The 14,206-nt window shown below is 43.8% G+C and overlaps 1 protein-coding gene across 1 annotated transcript; it reads left to right on the forward strand.

The window, feature by feature from the left end:
* Nucleotides 1–229: 229 nt before the first annotated feature.
* On the forward strand, nt 230–8,986 carry GEM (GTP binding protein overexpressed in skeletal muscle). The gene is made up of 5 exons (XM_082044881.1): nt 230–383; nt 2,131–2,473; nt 5,357–5,433; nt 5,899–6,103; nt 7,761–8,986. The coding sequence occupies exons 2-5, from the start codon at nt 2,140–2,142 to the stop codon at nt 8,036–8,038; spliced, it is 894 nt and encodes a 297-aa protein (XP_081901007.1). The 5' UTR covers nt 230–383; nt 2,131–2,139; the 3' UTR covers nt 8,039–8,986.
* Nucleotides 8,987–14,206: the final 5,220 nt, after the last annotated feature.

A 14,206-nucleotide genomic window follows, 5' to 3' on the forward strand; every position in this document is an offset into this window, starting at 1 on the left:
TGATAATGTTTGAATGAAGAACTTACTGAGGCGAAAGAGCACTTCTCCCCCCTTCCCCCCTTTCCTGTTTTCATCATGCAAGAACCAAACGTGTTTATTTTACTGGCAATATTGAGACAATCATATGATTTTGAGTAAGTCTTTTGAGATTGTTTGTAAGTTTTTGCTCTTCTGCATGTCTGCTTCCTCCCAGCTGGGGGCTGGCTGTTGTACGGAAAGGCCAACCACGTCACGGAAAAGCCCTGTCTCTGATCAGATGGGCTTAATATAAACCAGGTTTGCTGAGAAAGAATTAAAGAGGCAGCCCCAAAGCAGGAGAGGATTTACTTCGGCCGAGCAGCCCGTGGAGAGAGAAGGGCAGCGCCAGCAGAGCCCCAGCAGAAGTAAGGCAGCGTCGGTCAGGCACAGACTTTGACTGTCGGTGCTAGACACCCAGGCAGCTAAACGCAATGTGGGGTATCAAAATCAGTTTGAACTTGGAACACAATTTGTGATAGGAACTCATTTGGCTTTGGTTAATGAGGGATGGTAATTTGTTAGAGGCGAAATCATAAAATGTTCGTGTTTGCGACTGTTTAGTGAGTGATTGTTTATGGCAGGTTGTGAATTAGGCTCCGTTGTTTGGCTGAACTGAAGCTGGCTTTTCTCATCTGGTCGTTTCAGTGGGGAAGCTGCAAGGAAAAAATGCATTTCAAAATTCAACCACAGTAAATAATTCTTTTTTGTTTTGTGAAGCAGCTTTTGCTTGGTGCGTGATTTCTGGTTTAGATATATTTCTTGCTGACAAAGTTACTGTGACTGGGATTATGCAAACAATCTCATTTTGCCACTCTGTACTATGCATCAGAGAGAAAAATATTGCGTATGTGGTAGTAAGTTCAGATAGAGTGTGCTTTTTCTGTATATTTTTTCTCTGTCCTGCTGTGCATTTATTCAAAGAAGTTTACAGGCAGTTTTGTGAGAAGAGGAGCAGTGATTTGTACCTGTTGATTTGTTGTGTTGCTGTCCTTTTTTTTTATTCACCACCTATTATTCAGGTTTGAAAATGGTTGGGTGCATTTTATGGACAGTTATCCTGTTTACTATCATGGAGAAGAGAGTTGAGAAACATCAGATATACGGCAAAAAGCAGAATGTCTAAATAAATGTCACTTTGGGAACAGGAATGCATCAAAGTAACTTTCCTAAAAATGGTAGTTGTTAGCCCGTGAGAATGACATCACTGTCCTCTGCCTCCAGGAAAGGCAAAATAGAGTTTTCTGAGTAAAATATAATTAAGAGCTGTGCTTAGATAAGACAAGTGAACCTGTCTAGCTGATTGTGCACTAAATGAAGTTGTTGATTTAATATCTGTAAGTCTATGAGCTTTTTCGCCCAGTGCTACGTGCTGTACTGACTAGACTCTGTAACTCCTCAGAAAAGCTGTTGGTCTAGACTGTATTCTCCCTCTTGTCAGACAAAAAACCACTGTCCAAAGCAGAGTCACTCTTTGTGAACCTTGCTTTAGACAAGACTCAAATCCACCCCACTGTAGCAAGACGTGCTTGCATGGCTCTTTTCTTATATCAGGGTTGTCTAAGTGTGCAGTGAGTGATTCTTTATTGCTTTCCCAAATGTTCCAGCTCTTAACCGAGACAATATGAAAGATGCTGCACACCCAGCTGCATTGGGAGCTGGAGGCAACTGCTTGCCCCTAGTAAAGCACAAAGGATGGGGACTAGTACCTGTGGGTGCTGTGTGTGCCATAGGCTGCCTCTCAGCAGGGATGCAGCTCCCATGCAGGACAGCGCTGCTGAATGCTGCCCCTTCCTGCTCCTCTGGGACACAGCGATGTCTCCCCAGGGCTGGGCTGCACCTAGCACAGTCGTGAGCTTGGAAAGGCTCAACCAAGATAGGATTTAGCAGGTGGGGGTGGTATCATCCCTAGGAAAAAGCCTCTGACTCACTAACTAGAAATATTTCTTTGTGTACCAGCAAGTACAAGAGAGTGAAGAAAGTCTCATTTTCTTTTGCTGTATACTAGATCCCTACGGGAGAGTAGGATGTGCTGCTTTGAAGTTAATAAGACAGCATTAATGCATTTCTAAATGTTTTGTAGGTAACGCTTGTGATTTCCCTATTTCTCAACAGGGGTAAAAAATGACCCTAAACAATGTTACCATGCGTCGCACCCACAACAGCAGTCTGCAGCAGCAGCAGCAGCGGTGGAGCATCCCTGCTGATGGAAAGCATCTCCTGGTTCAGAAAGACTCCAATGAGTACAACCCGCAGAAGCGATACACCATCAATCCTGATGATTACTACAGAAGGAGCTGGTCCTCAGAGTCATCTGACTCCGTCATCTCCTCTGAGTCCGGCAGCAATTGCTACCGGGTGGTGCTGATCGGGGAGCACGGCGTAGGCAAGTCCTCCCTAGCCAACATCTTTGCAGGGGTGCATGACAGCATCGACAGCGACTGTGAGGTGCTGGGAGGTAGGTGTTTGTGCTTGCCCTGGGGTGTTTGTGTTTGTTTGCAATCAGCCCTGTCAGTAGTAATTGGCACAGAAAATCAGAGAGACCGTTTAATCAAAAATTGAGGTAACAAACATTTGAAACTGATCACCAAAACTGATTGAACACATGCATCTCTCTTAAGAAAACAAGAAAGCAAAATAAGATGAGTAAGATACTCACCAACAATGACTGAAAGTCTCTGAAAGAGAAAAATTCAGATTCTCATGTTATTTCATTTCCAGTTACCTGCTGGAAGCTGCCTCATTCCTGCCTGTGATGACATTACACAGGAAGCTGATACAGCTTTCATGCTTGTCCGACATTTGTGTCACTACTAACTCCATAAGACTGGGTCCAGCTTCCTGGGAAATTCAAACAACTGGACATTCTCCTGGTCTATGAGAATGAAATGCTTATTAACAATATATAAAGAAAAAGCCACTGCTGAGTCCTTCAATCACCTCCAAAATATTTGCTGTTAGAAGTCATCTCAGCCATTCTGTATAAACACATTACCTCAGTGTAGGCTGTATGGAGTTTGAATAAAATATGTCTCCTCCTCATTTCATGTTACTTGCACAGCATGGGTTCCCCCAGAGATAAACCAGACAAAGGTCCTTCAGCAGTGTAGGAAAATTCCTGTTGTCCAAACAGGAGGAAATGGCACAAGCTGTAGGGTTTTCTTTGATTCTTCCCCCTTGTTATCCTCCTCTGCTTTGTTTAGGGTTGCAACGTGGTCTTTAATCCCAAAGACCAGACCATGCAGAAGGTGAAGCTCTTGCACCAAGCCCTGAGCTATGCTTTGTGTGAGATGTTGATGTGGAAGGGTTGTGCTGCACCAATCTGATTAGGAGAGGTTTCACCCAGGATTTCATACAGCCCAGCACCAGGAAGGGTGGACCCACATTTTCCTTGCTTGCTGACACAGACTGGGGACACACACAGGTCTTTGTGCCTTTGGGGGATTTGAAGTTCCCCATGGTGCGGTCACTCTGAGTCAGTTATTCACGTGTGATTTGTCTTCAGCTTCTACCATCGTTTTTCCTGTAATCCCACCAGCTCCTCAGCCTGCAGTATCCCTGATGAAACATTTCCTAGTGCTACCCCAGCAAACTGGAGTAGGACCCTTGGGCAATCAGTCATAAATGCAGCTGATTTGCTTTGCCCACCCCTGCCAGACAGTTTTCTTCTCCTCTGTGTGAAGCTGTATGGTTTCCTCTTTCATTGCACTCCCAGCAATACTGCTTGGAGTGTAGGAGTGGCACATTTTCAAGGCCAGCTCTGCTGAGGTATTAGAAAACTTGCCATCTTTCCTTTTTTTAGTGTTGGCTTTGAAATAAACATGAGATGAACCAATCGCTCACTTTCAGTTTGTTTTATGTCCTGTGGAAATTCCTTAGGATTGACTAAGGTGCAAATAAGTGCTGAATGTGACCATTTGGGCATAATATTTTTGAGGAGTGTGATTAGGTATTTGCAGCCTCTCTGTGTGTAACAATGGAGAAACAGTCCTCTGGGTGTTGTCTTCTGGTATATATGAATCCTGTTCCCATTAAGATTCTTGGTCAGTTGAAGAAACTATTCTCCAAACGTTAGCTTGCAACCTGGAAATTCTGTTACAAGAGAGGATGGTTTCAGGGTAGCCAGCTCACATAGGGAATACAACAGCTTTTATGGACTGGCTTTGCTACTAACTGTATGATTAACCTAGCTCATGAACACAAGTATCGTGCTATTGGACCTGCAGGGAATATGCTCATCTTGATTAGCTTTGTCTTTTTCATCTCACCATTTTAAGCTGTGTCAAGGCTGTCCATTTTAATTTCATTTTAAATGTGTAATATTTTGGTCTCATTATTTTGCATGGATATAGATTGCTGGCTTCAAGGAAAGGCTCTGATTACAGTTTAGGGGAAAGTTCACTCCATTCGTGCCCAACAGATACTTTATGAGGCAAGGGTTAAGACACGGTCCTATCTACAAGCATGGTTGGGACAGACCCCTTAAACACTGCAGTGAGAGGGGTGATTTTCTCAGAAGTCTGAAGCCTGGCATTTTTCACTAACTAGCAATGCAAGACTAGAGATGGGTCTAAACCCCATATTGCTCATCCAAATGTGCCCAGGTTTGGGGGAAAGTTGGATGATCAGTATTTGAAGGAGAAGCTAGACTGAGATTTCATGGCAAGGGTTGATCAAAGTTATGAGTAGGAGCAGCCACCCCCAGGTCTAAGCAGAACTTTGTCACATGGTGTTTATAACCTAGGTATGCATTTTTGTGGCCTCAGTGCAAAATAACTTCACTTTTGTGGGTTGTTGATTCGTCTGCTTTTTGACATCAAACCTAAAGTGGGGAAGCACGAAACGGGAGAAAACGCAGCAGAGGTCTCAGCCACTCTAAAACTCACCAGCTCTTGTCTCACAAACCCCTGTCCTCACTGGTTGGAGGCTTTTCGCTGTGTTGCTCTCTGCAGCGGTGGCTGTTCACCCGTAAACTGTCCCTGCTAAAGTGAAAGCAAATATTTTCCATCAATCAGCCACTGGACTCTGCTGCTCCCATGGGGCAAATGTTCAGCCTTTGCTTATTTCTTCCACTGGTTCTATTTTCTCTCTCCCACATAGATAAAGAGAATATCAGCCAAAATCACGGGCATTTAGTTTCCTGATCTTTCAGCCTCCTTTGTATATCACGGAAAGGTTCACTGCTGATGGAAATGAGGAAAGAACTGAATGTGAGCCAGCATAAAATTTGGCCTAATAATTTGAACTGTGAACAAATTCTGCATATTCAATTACTTGTTTTTTGTAATGTACATGATGCTACAAAATAATATGTTACCATTTTTTCTGATTTTATTTCCAGAAGACACATATGAAAGAACCCTGATGGTAGATGGGGAAAGTGCAACCATTATACTGCTCGACATGTGGGATAATAAGGTACTTTAATTTGTTCTAGTCAAATGCCAAAAGAAAAGTGCGTATGAATGACTGCTAATATGAAAAATAGGTATCTTTTGGGAAAGAAAGGTGTTTTCAACATTACTGAGAATATGGGATTAACCACACACCAAGTCAAGCATGCCTGACAGCTCTGCAGTGTGAGCCTGAGAAGCAGAAGCCTTCTTTATTTTTTTAATGATAAAACAAAACATTCAAGCCATTTTCCAGACCATGTTCATTCCAGTCTAAAGCCAGTAAAATGAATGATTTGGGGCAACTTTTGCCCTCCTTTGTGGTGAAGTAGTCATGCCATCACCACATTGGAATTACTTTCAGTATAACTGTGATTAAAACTGTACCCATTACAGTTACAGCAGGAATGTATTTGGATTCTCTAATGTTATACTTTCTAAGGAAAATCTGATCTGGGAATAATGATGTCTGACCGTTTCCTTTGAACAGCGTGAAGGAGAATGGATTCGAGACCACTGCATGCAAGTGGGAGATGCATATTTGATTGTGTACTCCATCACAGACCGAGCAAGCTTTGAGAAGGCCTCTGAACTCAGAATACAGCTCCGCAGGGCACGCCAGAAAGAAGACATCCCGATTATTCTGGTTGGCAACAAAAGTGACCTTGTCAGGTGTCGCGAAGTTTCAGTGGCAGGTAAGGAAAACTGTGAGGGTAAAAACAATGTAAACGTTAAGAGTCACCTAGTGAACAAACGAACTGCAGAGCTCTGGCTGAGAGAGAACGCTGTGATCTGGACTGGGCAATAAAAGAGCAATAAAACAGAAGAAGACTGGAACAGAGGGCAGAGGACTGGGAGGGGTCTGTTGGGCCCTTAAGCCTCCCTTGGTAATACTGTTACACATCAGATAATCCCTTTCCTAAATTATTAAGTACCGTCATAAAAGAAGCTTGAATTTCTTCCTCTCTAGCTCCTTACGTGAGACGCCTGCAGTATGTATCTCTGGTAGCTGGAAACATTTTGGGCTTCCCATACATGCTCATGCACAACATTTTTAGCCCACTTTATTCTGCTGCCAAAGATTATTTCTTCATTTAACCAGTTCTCTGTCCTCCCTGATGAATTAAAGTTCCCTCTCACCCTCTATTTTCCTAGTCTGGGCAGGAACCTTTCAGGAGAGGTTTCCTTGTTTCCTTACTTTGGGATGCTGAAACAGCTCTCACTGCTGCATTTATTTGAAAGTATAACCAACCTGTGCCACTCTCCTGAAGCCCGGGAAGCCCTAAGCCCATAAATAGGAATAGGGAGATTGCTGGGAAAGCTGCTGCCAGCTCCTGAGCTCTGCAGTCAGTAACGTCTATTATTAGAGAGTCTTTCCTGAGGCTTAGGTGACACAACACAACACACAGCAATGCATTAGATGATCTCATCTTGGCCCACCAGAAACATGGGTTCCTCTGCTCAGTATTTTCTTCTTTCTGTCACCATTTGGCTCTTCTGTTTCCTAAATGAGCGAGACATTTTTTTTTCCCCTTCCTCCACTGGCAAAGTGCACAGTTCCTCTGACCCGTCACAGTTTCCCCACGTGAAGAGTTTGAAGTGAGATAGCTCATTGGGAGCCCAGGGATGCCTATTTACCTTCTTCTCTGCCCCACTTGAAAAATCCTTTGAAAGATGGCAGGTGCATTCATGTCATTTTAGCCATCCTGATGATGAGTTCACTGCAAGCCAGAAGACAGAATAAATTAGCTTGTGTATGAAAGACAGCTGTCATGTAATTAAGGATATGAATTATGATTTCAGATGTACCTCTAAAGCCATAAGCATAGTTCTGCCTTTATTTTAGGGTTTTGTACATGTGTCTGTTTGCACCCAAGTTGCTACTGTCCCAAGACCCTGGTTTATGCCCACGACCCATGGAAGGGGCCAGGCTCTGCCTCCTGTGGTGACAAGAGCTGTGCTGTGTGCATGGAGGGTGCTGTCATCACCCTTTAATGTGACTTGAGGGAGTCTGCACATAGGATGACCAGGTGGTTTTGAGTCATTACTGACATCTCAGCCGTTGGTGTCACAGCGCAAGTCGGTCAGCCCCAGCTCCCTTAACAGCTGACGGCGGGGATGGGGATTTTCCAGGGGAGGCTTCACCCCCCCTTTCTGAAAAGGGAGTGTGACACAGAGCAGATGGATCATGGGCCAGCAGACAGCACGGGGTGATTAAAGGCTTATCCATGCCTATATTAGCCTTGAGGAATTCCCTTGGTGGCACCGGCTCCTTGCACATGGCCACCTGCAACACGTTTGCCTCCCCTCTGCTTGTGACACCTGTCACATATCCACCTTGCGATTTTGCAGAGGGACGAGCCTGCGCCGTCGTGTTCGACTGCAAGTTCATCGAGACCTCGGCAGCTGTGCAGCACAATGTGAAAGAGCTGTTTGAAGGCATCGTGCGGCAAGTCCGGCTTCGGAGGGACAGCAAGGAAAAGAATGAGAAGCGGCTGGCATACCAGAAACGAAGAGAGAGCATCCCCAAGAAGGCCAGGCGGTTTTGGGGCAAAATAGTTGCCAAGAACAACAAGAACATGGCCTTCAAACTCAAGTCCAAGTCTTGCCATGACCTATCAGTACTTTAAGAACGCTGGACTCTGCCAGAGCTTGTGGCATTTTGTGGACATTATCTAACTATGTCGTGGGACAATCAATCAATCTATATTAGATTGGGCTATCAAAGTGACTTAGGTTCACAGTTGTGATTGTGATGATACGTGCTGGCATAAGAACAGCACAGTGCATGGAAATATCTCTCTTCCTTTTCTTTGTCAGTAGTTTTAAAAGAAAAGTATAGACCAGAATGACCCAAAGTTATGCTGGGGGGTGTTCTGGAATATATCTGTTCTTTCTCCTCTCACCTTTGGATAATAGTGTAAGAATCTTGAACCATCATGACTTGGGAAGTGAACAGTACACTCCTTACTCTTTCTCCTTGTTATTATTACTTCCTTTTTAAAACTGTAAAGAATTGAGGAACTGACTGAGGATTTGTCCTTTGCCAGTTGGCTGGTCAGTCGTGAGCACTCACAGCTAAAAAACCTGCATTTTTGTAGAATAGCCACAAAGACACTTTTAAAAAATTATTTCAAGGATTGGTTTCAATGAGTTTACACATCTCTTACTTTGGAAATATTTAAAGGAAAAATCCTGTAATCGAACAAATTTTCCTCTCTTATTTTCATATTATGGGACTATTTAAAAATCACAGCAAAATTAAAATTAAAGTGCAAGTTGTATCAAAGTGCATCAAGTGCAGGATGCCAAACCTTTATAAATCACCTGAGCTTTTTTAAGAAACCACACGGACTTCTTGTATCGAGCCTTGGCCTTTCTCTATGCCAGAGTTATGCTGTATTTATTGTTGTGCAAAATAACAAGCATTTTAATGTTGAAGGGAAATGTATTTATTACCAAGTTTCTTAAAAGAATAATGTTAATTTTATTACTGTTTTCTACCTAATATCTTTTTTCAGATATGCAAGTTTTTACTTACATGCCTTGTAATAAAATTAATAAAATATATGACTGTATTTGAGCCTCAGTGGGAAATCCCTAAGACTTTTTTCAAGTTGAGAAACTATTTTGAATGCTGGGCAAGATTGTTACATGACAAGTACAGTGGGAATTCTGTACATCTCTGAACACAGGCTATTCAGCAATCTGGGATCACAAAGCAAGAGTCATCCACAGCCCCATAGCTATGAGTGTATGGTATCCCTCATGTGCAAATGGAGTTGTGGTGTCAGAGAAAATATAAATCGTTCAGAACAAAGGTATTTCGCCCTGAGCCTGAAAACACTTTGGAAATGTAAATGGGTACTCTTACCCCAATTTTGGAGACAAAAAGAAGTGAAATGCTACAATTCGGGGACAGCAAGCGGGCAGCTGACATGGTGTGCCTTAATCCTCAGTTACTGTTGGGCAGAATTTTGTCATTTTCCTCCTGACTCTGCTGGGTTTTGTGGGTGCTGCAGAGTTCAAGGTAGAGGTACAGTTACCACATTTTGCCCACAGATGGCTCAGAAAAGCCAAATCTCCAGCCTGGCGGCTCATCTTCCTTGATTATGAAGACAAATGCGACGCTAATAAGATGATAATTGGGCTCACCACCTTGGGCTGCACAGCTTTCATGCACCAAATGCTCCAGAAACGAGTGAGCTCGCTGAGTGTTTGCCCAAAACTGAGTCTGCTGAGGGGATGAATTTTAGCAGTTCTCTAGGGGTAAAACATGTCACAAGATGACTCTCCACTTCTGTGGTATTCAGATCTCCCTGGAAGGGAATTCCTGATCTAGAATAAACTGTTGGCAAGCAGAGAAACAGCATTTTGAATACAGCACAGATTTTGAATGAGTGCTCTTGAGTTGTATTTTGAACTAATGCTTTTGAGTTGTCAGCATGCAACTTAAGGTTGACCCAGAACAGTCTAGAGAATGATGCTCATTGTGATACCAGTTTTCAGAACTTTTAAACTCTCAGTACCTTTTTGCCCATTCAAGAATGGAAACTAAATCACACAAATTAAACAAATTTTTGCGATTATTTTTAAGAACTGAGAGTATAGCTGAAGACAACTAGTGCATTTCCCTAATCTGTTCTTATCTGTCAAGCTCTGGACTCAACAAATCTAAACCCCAAGCAGGTTTTGAAGAAATCTGAAATGTCCATGTCGATCACAGAGCCTTTAAGGGTAAAAGCCATCCATGTTCACAGCATCATTGAATGCATAAACAATATTATAAAAATTTGGTGTTACTTATTTTCATACCCTGACTCATCTCTTTCCCAGGATAATGAAATTTCCTTCTAAAAGTTATGATTTTTCAGATAAAAAACCAATGTTGTAGGCCCATTCCCTGGAGCTGCCACAAGCTGCAACAAAGAGCTGTGTGGTGGTCACAGGGAACATATACCACTGTGAGTCTCTCTTCTGGGGCTGCTGCTGGTCCCTCTGAATAGCACAGCACTGCTCTTGGACAAAAACAATTCAAAGAGCTACCTCCACCTTTCACATCCCAGTCAACCTCCCACTGGCCCTCTTGGTCCACCCTGTAGGCTTCCTGAGTTTTCAGGGAGAGCATGAAGGAAGCTGTGGGGTGAAGAACCACCAGCAACAGCATCCCCTCCATGGAGCTGTTGCTTCAGTTTGCTCAGATACTGTTGGGGTAAATTGCTGTCCAACCTCTGGTTGTGGACTGAGAGGGTTGGTGCTGAGGATCCACATTCTGCATGTTTTAGGGTTTTTCTTGCTTTGGACCAGGTCTGGCCTGGTCCTGTGGACAGAATGCCCACCTGGGACTGCAATGCCCGAGTTTCACTCCTGAAAGGCACCGTGACTTTCACCTGGAAGCAACCTTGGTCGTCTGCTGTGATCTACACAATTCCAGTGAGTTGTGGGCACAGAGGAAAGGCCAGGGCTTTCTTCTGCAGCTTATGAGATGAATCTGAGTCATGGTTTTAGCTGATCATCACCAGATTATCAAATACAGAAATGCTTACCATATATAGCAGCTAGTGTACCTGGAATTACTAATTAATGCTAATTTAATGTGGAATGCTGACATTTCAAATCCTTAATATCCACAGTCCCTCTGTTCATCTCAGATGTGAGTGTCCAAAACCATGGAATGGATCAATCAGCAATTCTAATCACTGTCCTGGCTATGTAGTAAGTCAGGGCTACAATGACAGATCCTAATGTGATAATTGCGATGTCGGCCCCAGAGATCTGGCAGTGGCTGTGGAATACATGAGTCATAGCAGTGCACGTACCAAGGCCAAAATGGCAAAACTCACGGAGTCCAAATAAAATAAAATAAATACAGCTAAAAAAAAAAGTCTAAGAACACACAAAATGCCAATTATAGTGTAACAGCTGTTATGAAAAGCTCTTTTTAGGAAGTTAGATCAGATCAACAAGAGGAATTAGGGGCAATGTCCGGCTTTAATTAATTTAATAATGAAAGATTAACTGCAAGAAGAAAGGTTTACTTATGCTTTGGGACAGAACTACATTGAGGAATGATTCATTATTAAGGTACTATGTGGATTTGCAGGGTGCTATGTGATTTTAGATTTGGAAGAAATATTTATAAAGTTTAGTCAAGTAAAAGAAAGACATTTTCAATAAAATCAATGAATACACCATCACATATATAAGCCTTCCAATATCAACCCTTCTGAAAACTTTAAAGACCATTGACTGGAGTTACCTCTCTTGGGCTGTTTGGAGTGCAGATATAAATGTCAGAAAGGGCTGCTGACAGGAGCATTCCTGGTGATCTAGAGAGGTGCAGAGGTAATGAGATTTACAGAGGGCTGGATGCAGTTGACTTCTGTGCAGTATTTCCTCTATAATCAACTGTAGCTCTGCTTGGTCTCTGGGAAGACTTTTTAGAGAAAGCTGTGGAACCCAGAGAAGAGATGAGGTACTAAGGTGTACTAATGGTGTTTTACTCATGAGATCTCTGGACTAATAAATAGTTAAATATCCAGAAGTGAACCCTGCAACTTGTTCCTTGCAAGGCCTCTGAAGACTGTAGAGCTGAACGTATTGCCTAAATTGTTCCTGTGTCTGACCCACAAGTGCAGGAAACAAAAGCTGGTGAGAGCTGTGGGGCTGATTCTCCTCTGACTTTCTTTTCTGGACTTACTGGAAACCATTGTTCAGTGAGGAGGGCAAATGCTGTGGCCTGGGGTGGTGTTCAGCATACTGCTGATGTTTAACAGATGTGACTTCCAGATGCACAAAATAATATTTAGTGAGAACTGCCCACCTTGCCTGCAGTTCCTGTCCATTCTGGTTCAGTGGGGTAGCATGGGACTGACAGTACAGGACAAAATGTGGTTTCTGTGTTGCTTGTCCACTTGTAGGACCCATGCAACACCAAGCGTGTGGTAGCACCCAAGGCACATGGGGTGCCCTTTGTCAAAATTACGTTAAATATCACATTGCTGGGCACAACCTACCAACATTTTTAAATGTGGCAGACTCCATGGAAGATTTACACAGTGGCCTCTAGAACTCCAAATGTAGCCCCCTCCAGTCAAAAAAGGGAACACCACCATGTTTTGCTGTTTTTCACTATGCTCCAGAAAGGTTGTAGAGAAGCGTTGCTCTTGCCATTGCTTCCAGAAAAGACCTTGAGGTGTAGGGACCCAATGTTGGACAGCTTGCAGGACATAGGCTGAGTTCCAGCATCTGCTGTGCCAGTGAACACATGATGTGCTAGTGTGCAGCCTGGCATGCACCCTCCCCACCTGCTGTCTCCTCCTCATGCCCTCACTCCAGAAATCTGCAGATATCAGGGCAAGCGGGACCTCCTCACACAGGGCCCTGCAATATTTCTGTGTTTATCCTCTGTGATCACATAGGTAAGATCATCAAAGGAGTGGCTTTTTTCCTGTTGTTACTGAAATGCAATGTACTGATCACTTGTGATTTTAGCAATTTTTTTGCAGGAGGTTCCCTGCTGTTGACAGTGAGGACAAAGCACTCACGTGAGAGCACACTAGCCCTGTGTGTATCACTTTATGGGGCCGGCACTGTCTCATCACCTGGTTAATAATTTTCTAAAAATCAATTAGTGTAGCACAGCTCCTCCAGGTTTTGAAACTTATGTCTGAGTAACTTTAAAATGGAATTATTTTCCAAGTGGCAGTTGTTTCTGAGCAGAGACTTTGTGTGTGTACTCAAAAGCTGCCAGATAGACACAGGTTGCCCTGAGCCAAACTCTGACTGCTCTTTGGGCCAACAGGAGAAAAGGAATTTTCAATGGGAAAATCCAGACTGTCACATGGATACACTGAAAGATGTCTGACTTCAACTGCTGCATCTGCACGTACTGCACACAGGGACTCATGTTTCCTCCTCACTTGCACTGCTCTCCCAGTGGATGCAGCCAATACCAGGATGCCACATCCCCCGCCAGACCTGACCCTGTTCACCCGGGGCAAGGGGAGCAAATGAGGGAGCTGAGGGACAGTGGGCAGGCACTGGGCAGGCACTGGGCAGGCACTGGGCGGGCAGTGCTCCCATGCAGGGGTGAGGGGGATCACAGCCACTGCCCCTCTGGAGGAAGAACCTCCAGCTCTGCTGAGTTTTGCACCCATTCTCTCCTGCCTCTGCATAGTTTTAACTGAATTGCTTAGTGGTTCAACTTTTGCTGAACTCAGAACAGACCTCAGTAATTTTCACAAGGCCAGGATGCTATTTCTGTGTACTTGTGGCTTTCACCAGCGTGTGTGTTTCCTCTATTCACAGATTTGCTCTGAAGGTGCTCAGGGTGTATTTCTTCCCTAAATGCTGTTGTATCACTGAGTGATGTCGGGTAGGATGTTCTCAAGCTCTACCACCATAATATCATTTTAGTTGCTTTTTAGCTGTATTTTCAGTCTTCTGTGCCTTAAGATTTTCCTCATCCCCTTGATGCAATCTTGTGGTATGAATGACTGCATTTGCTCCCCCTCGACTTGCTCCATTCAGAAGTGAACCAATGGGGCTGAGATGCTCCATTAACATCCATAGCAGCATTTTTGCCACCCCAGTACTTGGGAGCCACCCAGCCTCAACCAGGATATGCCTAAAATCCTTTGGCATGTGGACTTCCACTGGAGAGGTTCCCCTGGCATCTGTACTGTGGCTGGGAAGTTGTGCCCAGCTGATGAAGCCCTGGGAAGGGAGCTGCCCAGTGTGGCTGTATTGACACAAGCCACCAATAAACACAAAAGCACCTTGGCAGGAACATACTG

The sequence above is a fragment of the Streptopelia decaocto genome, assembly GCF_964273445.1.
Source record: "Streptopelia decaocto genome assembly, chromosome: 2".
NCBI lineage: Eukaryota > Metazoa > Chordata > Aves > Columbiformes > Columbidae > Streptopelia > Streptopelia decaocto.